Source organism: Spermophilus citellus (genome assembly GCF_964194105.1).
Source record: "Spermophilus citellus genome assembly, chromosome: X".
NCBI classification, from domain to species: Eukaryota; Metazoa; Chordata; class Mammalia; order Rodentia; family Sciuridae; genus Spermophilus; species Spermophilus citellus.
The window spans coordinates 117,594,288-117,605,110 of record NC_138190.1 but is presented as its reverse complement, the minus strand read 5'-3'; the positions used below and the strand labels follow the sequence as shown (position 1 = coordinate 117,605,110).

General features: G+C 41.5%; 1 protein-coding gene across 1 annotated transcript; it reads right to left on the bottom strand.

The window, feature by feature from the left end:
- Positions 1-332: 332 nt before the first annotated feature.
- On the bottom strand, positions 333-2,470 carry LOC308639531 (testis-expressed protein 13C-1-like; the record flags this gene model as incomplete). The annotated part of the gene is made up of 2 exons (XM_081277745.1): positions 333-382; positions 1,870-2,470. The coding sequence occupies 2 exons, from the start codon at positions 2,468-2,470 to the stop codon at positions 333-335; spliced, it is 651 nt and encodes a 216-aa protein (XP_081133871.1).
- Positions 2,471-10,823: the final 8,353 nt, after the last annotated feature.

Here is a 10,823-nt window from a genome sequence, read left to right as displayed (position 1 = left end):
CCACATATCTCAAATTAGGCTCGCTTTTGTCATCTAACCAATCTCACCCAACGGATTATAATGTGTACACTAGATATTAACATAGTTATAGTTTCTAACACATACTAGGCCATCGGTAACTTTTTGTTCAATAAACTAATGGACTCTGCAATGTCAATCCCTTTTCTCCAACAGAAGGATTGAGTTCTAACAAAATTGGTCTGCTCTGTCTTGTTCCAAAATGTGTGCCAGAATGTGTCCTTCTCCATGATGCCTTCGTTCTCTTTTTAGCTCCAGCCAGTTGAGGTCATAGGTGAAGGCTGCTGAGAGCCAGAAGTGTATATCATGAGGAGTCACACACTGGGAGCCAGAGCTTCTTCAGCTTCACCCAAAGTTCCTGGAGCTTAGAGACACAAAGAACAGACACTATGAATGTTATAAAAACAAACTGAGAAAAAAAATGTGAACACTGCTCCAATCTACAGTACAACAATAACATTGTCAGGAAAAAAAAAAAAACACCAGTGTTCCTAGAACATAATGTATCTTATGTTCTGAAAACATTGTTATTCCCAGCAGAAGACCTGGTGTTATGGAAGAAGGAGGTTAAGGAGAGTACAGAAAGGAGAAAAAGAGAGTGTTCTACAATATTAGCTTCTTCAGAATGTTAACCAACAGCAGCCATCCAGAGTCCACCTGTGAACTTAAATGCAATTGGAGAAATTTTCCTTTCAAAGATTAATTAACATATTCAGCAGAATCTCATATTTTTCAAAAATAATACAAATTATATACACACATGTATGATATTAAACTCTCTCCAGTTTGTATTAATGTGTTAAAAATGGTTATTGCAGGTTGGTGATGTAGGCCAGTGGTAGAGTGCTTGCCTAGCATTTGGGATGCCCTGGGTTCGATTTCCAGCACTGAAATAAATACTAGTACTGCTTGATGGTGGGATAATGGAATTTTTGTTTGGGTTTTAACCTTTTTTATGATGTAAATAAAGGAGATCTTTTTATTTGAAAGGAGCCTCCAAAAATTGATTTATCTTTGGAATATATCTCCATACTTTTTCTACCTCCTTGAATTCAGTAGGGAACTTGTTTTGGTGAAGGCTTCCCACCTCACTGGTTATCTAGATTTTTTTCTTACATTTATAGCAGGCCAAATATCAGGAAAAATGAATCATACTTTACATCTCAGGCAGTCCCAAACCCTCCTTCTGATGTCTGAACAAGTTTCTCCTCTTGCTGGGATTCAAAGGCTTTCTTATCTTTTGGCATTCTGGCCATCTGTCCCTAAGGCTGTTGTTTCCTTGGCTTCAGTTAAGCTCAGAGAAGTCTACAGAAGTGAGGCCTCACAGGACTTTCCTCCTGGGTTTAGTACCTTAGGCTTCACAGGACTACTCCCTGACCTTGGCTCCTCTGATCCCACCACTAAACTTAAGTCCTGAATGAGCCGACTGTAGGCCAGGTGAATAGATGAACCCAATGGGCATCTGGACTGCAGCTCCAGCCACTTCTATTGAGATTACTCTGGGTGGGGAGGTGTTGGTCCTGGGAATGCCGATGGGAATGGTGTGAAGAATGGCACTGGGACTGGGTACGGTGGTGTACACCTGTGATCCCAGCGGCTTGGGAGGTGGAGGCAGGAGTTCAAAGCTAGCCTCCGCAATTTAGAAGGGACTAATCAACTCAGTGAGACCCTATCTCTAAATAAAATACAAAACAGGGCTGGGGATATGGCTCAGTGGTTGAGTGCCCCTGAATTCAATCCCCAGTACCAAAAATAAATAAATAAATAAACAAACAAACAAACAAAAAACAAAGAATGCATTGACAGAGGGGGGTTGAGCAACCTGGGCCCAAGTACAATGGGGTGCCATACCTGTTGGGGATGCCATCTGGGCCTCAGACTCCACATCCTGCGTACCCTGCGACCCTGTGGCAAGCGCCTCTCTCCGTCCCCCTGCATCCACAGGCCATGCCCCAATCCTGTGCTGCTCATCTGGCGACTCAGGAGCGACTTCCTGGGACAGCTCCAACTGGATCAGCCTCTCACGCAGGGCGTCGCGCTCTCCCAGCGCTTGCTTCAGGTCATCTCTGGCGCTATGCAACTGAGAAACCACGTCGTCCCTCTCCTCACGCAGCCGCTGCAGTTCCAAGGCCAGAGCCCAGGCGGCTCCTTCGCACTCCTCCACCTGCCCCCTCAGCCGCCTGACCCGTCGCGCCTGCTGCTCCTTCTGCCTCGCGGCCACTCGCACCCCAAGGGCCAGGGCACTCCAGGCGCACGCCCTCTTAATGGCGCGCGGCACCTGAGGGTCGGCCACGACGGACTGCAGGTTGTCTTCCACCTCGTTCCAGGGCCGTGAACGGAAGGTCAGGTAGAAGTCTGGGCTACCACCATTACTGAGCACCTCTTCATTGATAAACACCACCACCTCGCTGTGGCGGAAACCGCTCCTGGGGTCTCCGAAGTCGACGGCCATGGCCTCTGCGGCCTAGTCAGCAGAGCTGCGTCCTCTACTGTAGTAAGCCTTGGGCTACCAACTGGCCCGCCTCTCAATTCCTCTCTCTGTGGTGTTTCAGTCCCTGCCCAATCCTATAGCCTCTTCCTTAACCTCCTACCCCCTGCTTTCTCTACACAAAGCCCCAAGCCTTAAAACCAGTTCTCTCTCACATCAACCCCTTAGGCGGCTAAAGCGTCAATGACTTAGCACGTCACAGATAATGGATACTGAGGCTGGCCGCAAGGCCTGCTGGGACCAACATTCCTTGGCAGAGCTCTTCCTGTCAGTCTGGTAGTTGGGCTGCTGCTCTACGGGGCAAGCTAGATGGGGCACTGCGGAGAGTGCAGAGAGGACCCCTGTTTCCAAGAGTTTCTGAAGGACAACACGCAGCTACATAGTATGGATTTCTAACCTGGTGAGGTAGGAGAGTGCACGGGTGCACTCTTTGGCTCAACTCCCTCTCCCATTACTCTCAGTTGCTCTATCAAACCTTCTATACAGTCTCGAGCTGTGTGCACTGTTCCCTTCTCATCGTAAGCAAATGACCTTGGAGTCTTGCTTGTCAAGAAAATCAAGGGAGGGCTGGGGATGTGGCTCAAGTGGTAGCGCGCTCGCCTGGCATGCGTGCGGCCCGGGTTCGATCCTCAGCACCACATACAAACAAAGATGTTGTGCCCGCCGAGAACTAAAAAATAAATATTAAAAATTCTCTCTCTCTCTCTCTCTCTCTCTCTCTCTCTCTCTCTCTCTCTCTCTCTCTCCTCTCTCACTCTCTCTTAAAAAAAAAATCAAGGGAATGAGCTATGAAGGCCTCCAGCTTTCCTTGCTAAGCCCTATCTCCAATGCTCCAGATGTCAGTACTTCCTGTTCTATTTTCTCAGGGGTTTTAATGCATCTATTTCCCTCTTGACTTTCCTGCATTTCCCTCATGTCCTGTGTTACTAGATATGCTATACAGTAAATCTGTTATAGTTCCTTCCATTCTTAAAATAATTTCCTCCCTCTAGCCCATGTCTTGCTTTTCTCATCACCACCTTTTTATTTTCATTAGGAGAATTGTCTGTGCTATGTCCACTTCACTATGTTCCCTCCACCATTCAACCTACTGCACTTTAGTTTTCACCCCCAATGCTCTAGTGAAAATTCTAAAGGTCTTCAGCAGTTCCAACTTTAGTAGAAACACTAGTGGATACTTTGAAAGTTAGTTCTCATATCATCTTTTAGCAGAGTGCAGTGGTGTTGAACATTCCCTCCATTACACTCTATCCTGTCTTAGTTTCTGCAACATCAAATTCTACTGATGTTCTTCCTTTGCCTCTGGCTTATCTTTCTCAGTTTCTTTGAATTCCTTGTTCTTCTACCCAAGGCTCCAATTTTGGTTTTCTCCAGTATCATCTTCAGATCCCTCTTCTTTTCATTCTCTGTGTTGTTCTTAGATGTGCTTATTCACTCCTGTAATTTAAAATGCTACCTCTATCACAACTCTGTATTTCCAATTTAGACTACTTTCTTGGTTATCAGATCCATAATCTTTTGTTCCTTTGGCAGACAGTTATTGAACACATAATAATTTTGCTTGAAAAAAGTGGTGAAAAATATTGAAAAATCCCTAACCCTCATGCTATTATATCCTATTGGTGAAATAATAAATGAAAAAAGCCAAACAAGTAAGCAAGATATTTATAAATTGTTATGAGTGCTGAGAAGTTAATATACAAGGTGATGTGAAAGATTAGGACTCCACAGGGGTTTGAGATTGTTGTGTGTACATAAGAAGTTCAGAGGAGCTGCAGTTGTAGCTCAGTGGTAGAGCACTTGCCTAGCTTGTGTGAGGCACTGGGTTTGATCCTCAGCACCACATAAAAATAAATAAATAGGTCTGGGGATATAGATCAGTTGGTAGAATCCTTGCCTCACATGCAAAAGGCCCTGGGTTCAATTACCAGGACCACAAAATTAATTAATTAATTAATTAATTAATTAATTAATTGTATCATGTCCATCCACAATTTAAAATTTTTTTAAAAAAAGGTTAGAGAAGGTCTCTGAGAAGATGACATATTATATGAGATCTAGAATTCCAGTGTCAAAAGTCTTGGTGCAGAAAAAGCTTCACACATGCCAGTGAGACCAAAGCATAATAAGTTAGGGAGAAAGCCAGGCATGATGGTATACACTCTGTAATCCCAGCATCTTGGGAGGCTGAGGCAGAAGGATCACAAGTTCGAAGGTAGTTTCAGCAATTTAGGGAAACCCTGTCTCAAAAAATAAAAAACGTGCTGTGGATATAGCTCAGTGGGAGAACACTTTTGGGTTCAAACCCCTGTAACAAGCAAATACACACACACACACACACACACACACACACACGGAGAGAATGGGATGAGATGCTATTGGAAACAAAGGTGTCATCTCACATGGCCTCAAAAGCAATATTAAGGTGATTTAATTTTATTCTAAGTGTGATAAGCTGAAACTATAGTGTTTCTATTGGTAGTATCATTAGATCTGAAAAATTTTACTCTGGATTTTGCATGAAAAAGAGATTATATGGTGTCCAGAGCTACAACCTGTAGTAGCTGTTTCAGAGACATGGTCTGTGATGTCTCATAACAACCAGGATGGTGATATCAAGTAGAACTTCTGGGACATATAGTTCTGGAGCACAGAAGAGAAATTGGGTTGGAAATATAAATTCTGGAGTCAGTAATGAATTAGTGGTGTTTACCAGTCATAAACCTAAATGAGAACCACTAGGGAGAAGAAAGTCATATAGAGGGGCTGGGGATGTGGCTCAAGCGGTAGCGTGCTCACCTGGCATGCGTGCGGCCCGGGTTCGATCCTCAGCACCACATACCAACAAAGATGTTGTGTCCGCCGAGAACTAAAAAATAAATATTAAAAAAAATTCTCTCTCTCTCTCTCTCTCTCTCTCTCTCTCTCTCTCTCTCTCTCCCCCCCCCCACTCTCTCTCTTTAAAAAAAAAAGAAAAGAAAGTCATATAGAGATAAGTAGAAAACAATGGACTCAGTCCTGGAGCATTGCAAATTTTAGAAACACAGAGTACAGAAGCACAAAAATGAGTCTGTGTTAATTCCTATGTAACTGTGTGTGTGTGTATGTGGGTGTATTACCTTTATTTTATTTCTTTTTTTATATGATGCTAAGGATCAAACCCAGCGCTAGGCAATTGCTCGACCATTGAGCTACAACCCCAGCCCCACTATTTAACCTTTAAAATCAGATAATTATGGTGATATATGCTATTTCAACCACAGAACAATATGAAAAGCTCTGCAGATTATTTTGTGTAGCCATCTTAATAATCAATGACAAAAATATATTCTCCTAAAGAATGCTATTGACCCATTTCATTTATAAATATTGCTGCAAAGAGGTTACACTGGCGTTTCTGTGTCACTTTTGGTTAATGTAAGAGTAATTCCTTGTTGTGATTTATTTTTTAAATTTTCTTGCAGTGCTAGAGATTGAACCCAGGGTCTTGTACCTGCTAGGCAGACAAGCACTCTACCACTGAGCTATACCCCAGCTCTTGTGGTGTGATTCTTGCATTATACATGAAGTAGAATAAGATTTGAAGATGTATTATGATAAGTTAAAAATGCATATGATAAGTTGAAGATGTTTATTTCATGCCATAGAAAAAGATGGACAGTTCCCCAGTTCATTTTTGTGAAGTCAACAAAATTTTGATAGCCAATAAGAAAAATAGTGTATACAATAATATAGTTTACAAATACTGACAAATATAGTTTACAAATATCTGCAAAAATTTTACATAAAATATCCAAAAAGGTACTGTACCAATGTTCCTATGGCAGATATTCTTTGTTAAATCAATAGAAAAGTTTTCACTTTTTTGCTAACATAACCACTACATTGCCCAGACAGTGATATGGCAAGTCCTGCATAGTGTCTCATGGCAAATTTTAGCCAATCTTGTTCCCATTTTGTCAGTGATGGGCTTAGAGTTGGGCATGTAACCCTGTGATGGTCAATGAAGTCTATCAGGAAACTTTCTAGGGGTTTAAGAAAAATATTTTCCTTTGTGATTAGGTAGAGGACCAATAGAGTGAAATCCTTTTACCACGAGCTGCCATGTTTTTTTTTTTGTTTAGGATGCTGGTATGAAGATGTGTTGTTTGTAGCTTCAGTAATTACCTTGAAGCCATGAGAAGAGATGTGGAAGATATATTTTGACCATCATGCAGAAACAGGGTGAATCCCCCACCCAATTTTTTTTTGGAGGTCAAGATTGATGATAGCATATGCACACTGATTATGAAAATGTTTCTTTTCTTTTCCACTAGTAGGGTTTGAACAGAAGGTAACTCTGCCACTGAGCTACATCTCCTGCTCCCCTCCTTTTGGTACTGGGCATTGAACCCAGAGATGTTTAACCGCTGAGCCACATCCAAAGCCCCCCCCCTTTTTTTTTTTTTTTTGAGACATGGTCATGCTAAGTTGTCCAGGCTGGCCTCAAACTTGTGATCCTCCTGCCTCAGTCTCCTGACTAGTTGGGATTACAGGCATGCAACACTTCATGAGGCCAAAAATGTTTATTACTTACATAATGAAGATTCTGAAGAGAGCAGCTAGGCCTCACAAGTTAGTCCAAAAATGGCTTAAGAAATTAAGGAGAGGAGATTTGCTTGGAATTTTAATTGTGGTTAGGGGTGGGATTGGGATGAGGGTTTCTATGTGTGGATAGGGGCTGGTATAGTTTGAAACTGCTGCTGACACCAAAGGAGGAAACATTAAGGTTTTCTTATCAGCTTGCCCAGATATGGTACTCAAGGGGAGAGTGAAGGGTAAAGCTTAAAAGCTGTTAGTAGTCAAAAATAAAAAAATGGAATCATGGGGCTAGGGGTGTAGTTTAGTGGTTGAGCATGTACTTGGCATGTGCAAAGCCCTGGGTTCAGTCCCCAGCACACACCCTCCCCCAGTGGAGTCAGATTTTTTCATTATAATTTATCTCTGATGTCTAAATGATGACAAAAATGTACCATGCTTCATTTAATTGAATTTAAACTTATTTAAATAAACCATTTTGGCACTCTATGAGGCCTGCAGCCTGCAGCCTATAAGAAAGGTAAAGGTTCCATTGAATTCTTTCTTCAAGAACCCAGTATTACACATTCTGAGAAATGAAATTAAGTACCTTGGTTACTATCAGTAGTGTCTGGAATTCCAAAGGGGATAAGGAATATCTGGGTGACCTTGATTTGTATTTTACCCAAAATATAAGTCTATGAAGCAGTAGATTTTAGAGTTCTTAACTCAGAGGGAAATCTTGGAGTAGAAATTATTATTGTTGCTATCATCTAGATCAAAGAGCTAGATCATTGACAATGGCCCAAATAGTCTATAAAATGGTGCAGATGGAACTAATATTCAGTTAGGAAAAACAGTGTTAAGAGACCTGCATGAAGTTTGGCTGATTATGTTGACCCTTGGGTCCTATTCTTTATCTGGGATGTCCTTTTAAAGGAATGAAAAGTTACTCTCAAGTGAGCTCCATATGGTGAACAGCTGTAAAGTATACATACATATTGTTCACTCATTTTAGTTCAGAGAGCTCCTCAGGTATCAGGGGACCTTTTGGAGGGGTGTCTTAGTTCATTTTGTGTTGCTATAACAAAATTCCCAAGACCAGATACTTTAGAAGGAAAGAGGTTTATTTTGCCTTATGATTTTAGAAGCTGAAAAGTCCAAATTTGGATGGCCACATCTGATGAGGGCCTCAGGCTGTGTCATAGCATGGTAGGTACTATCACATGGTGGAAGCACCTGTGAAAGCAGTGAGCAGACAAATGCAGAAGTGGTCAAACATGAGGTATCCTTGTTTATAACAGCCTACTCTTGTGATAACTAATCTACTCCTATGAGACCTAATCCAATCCCATGAGTTAGACATTAATTCCTTCTGAGGATGCTGCCACCATGACCTAGTTGTCTCCCTGTGGACTCCACCACCTCTTAATACCATTACACTGGTTGGAGACTAAGCATCCAGCACATGAAACTTTGGGGGAATAATCCGTATCCAAACCATAGCAAAGGATGACCTCCTCCAGCACCATGACATCTGGCAAGGAACTGAGGACAAGGGAGACCACACCTCCTACAGGTAGGATATGCCAGAGGCCCTAGGTTTGATTTCATCCTGTAGTAAGGAGATATGGTGACCATGGCATGTTTGTGGGGTACTGTTTATTTATTTTTTAGTTGTGAATGGACACAGTACCTTTATTTTATTTATTTATTTTTATGTGGTGCTAAGGATTGAACCCAGGGCCTCCCATGTGCTAGGTGAGTGCTCTACAGCTGAGCCACAACCTCAGCCCTGTGGAGTACTGTTTCTGTGACCAATGCACAGTGAGCATCTGGCTATTTTAAGGGCAATGGGCTCAAGGGCATAATAAACCTGTATTTATAGAAAATTTCAGTATGCAGCCAACAGTTGCTGCTCTAAAGACATACAGTATATAAGATCACATGATGATCAGAAAGCAGAGAGAGTGAATCCACTTGCTAGGTACAAAATATAAATTTGCTTATGAGTTACTGAGTTGCTGAGTCTGGTTTCAAACTTGCAATCCTACTGCCTCAGCCTCCCAAGCAGTAGGGATTACAGACATGAGCCACTGTGCTCAGCTGCTTGTTCTATTGTTTTTTAATTTTTTAAAAAAATTTTTCTTTTGTAGTTGTAGATGGATAGATGCCTTTATTTTGTTTTATTATTTTTTTATGTGGTGCTGAGGTTTGAACCCAGTGCCTCACACATGCTAAGCAAGTGCTCTGCCATTGAGCTACAGCCCCAGCCCTGCTTGTTCTATTTTATGTTAAATAACTGCACAAGATTTTAGGGGTTGTGTTGTTCAGATTTAGAAGGATTCCTGAAGTATTATTGTAATTTGAACCCAAGTATTGGTTAAAGTTGTGAAGGTTTGTCAATTGCTGCATTTCAGCAGTATTAATGTTAATTCAGAAGTTATGTTTTAGAGATGCAAAAGCAATTCAGCACATTTATCTTTCTATTTTAAAATTCTTATGTGTTTCCAGTTAAATCAAATTGTAGGTCTCTGTTTCAGTATTTTTTTCCTCCTCTGTATCCAGATTTCTCCCTCTCTCCTTCCTTGCCTTCCTGCCTTCTTTTCTGCCTGCCTTTCTGTCATTCTGTCTTTTCTTTCCTTTTTGTGATTACTGAATATATTCTAGGAAGGTTCTTTTTTAAAATATTTTTTTTTTAGTTTTAGATGGACACAATACCTTTATTTTATTTATTTATGTGGTGCTGATGATGGAACCCTGTGCCTCAGACATGCGAGGCAAGCACTCTATCACTGACCTAGAGCCCCCAGCCCTGTTCTTTTTCTTTTGAGTCAGGGTCTCACAAAGTTGCCCAGGCTTGCACCAAACTTGTGATCCTCCTGACTCAACCTCCCAAGTAGCTGGGATTACAGACCTGTGCCACCACACATGACTTCCATAGAGAGAGAAAGGAGGGAAGAGATAGGGAAAGAAATATTGAATGAATCTAACAAAACCATGCTATACACATATGTAAAAGTACCAAAGGGAATATCTCCTTTATATGTAGAAGGTATGTATCAAAAATAAATGAATAGGGCTGGAGATATATTTCAGTTGGCAGAGTGCTTACCTTGTATGTACAGGGCCCTGGGTTCAATCCCCAGCACCACAAAAAAATGAATAAGGGGGTGGAAAGAAGATCAGTACAGTAGAGGAGAGAGAGAAAAGGGAGGAGGGGAGCAGGGAAGGAAGAGGAAGAGGAAATGGTGATGTAAATAAAATTTCTTGTATGTATAATTATGTCAAAACGAATCCAGATACTATATATAAATATAATACTCTAATAAAATTTTTAAGAGATTATGAAAGTTTTATTTCTTATATAACGAGGCTTCCTGGAGCAACTAGTGAAAGCATCCCAAGATGATGTGAAAATAGCTTGAAAGAGTGAGGAAGGGGAACTTTGCAAGGATTGGGATTTTTATGGTGATTAACGGGTGAGCTGAGGTTAGGGGTTTTGTGTTTGTGATGGCACCTGCATGGATTGAACCCATTGTCAGTACAAAAGGAAGGAGAAACAAGGCTTTCTGATCAGCTTGCCAAGATGTGAGGCACAAGGGGAAGAGGGAGCAGTGCTCATATCAGAAGTCACACTGAAAAATATAACCAGATTCTCCGTCACATTGCAATAAAAATATCAGAAAGTAAGAGCATGTGGGGCCTTCTTGATGTTATTCAACCTCTAAAAATGACCTTGGAACCACCTGCTTCAGAG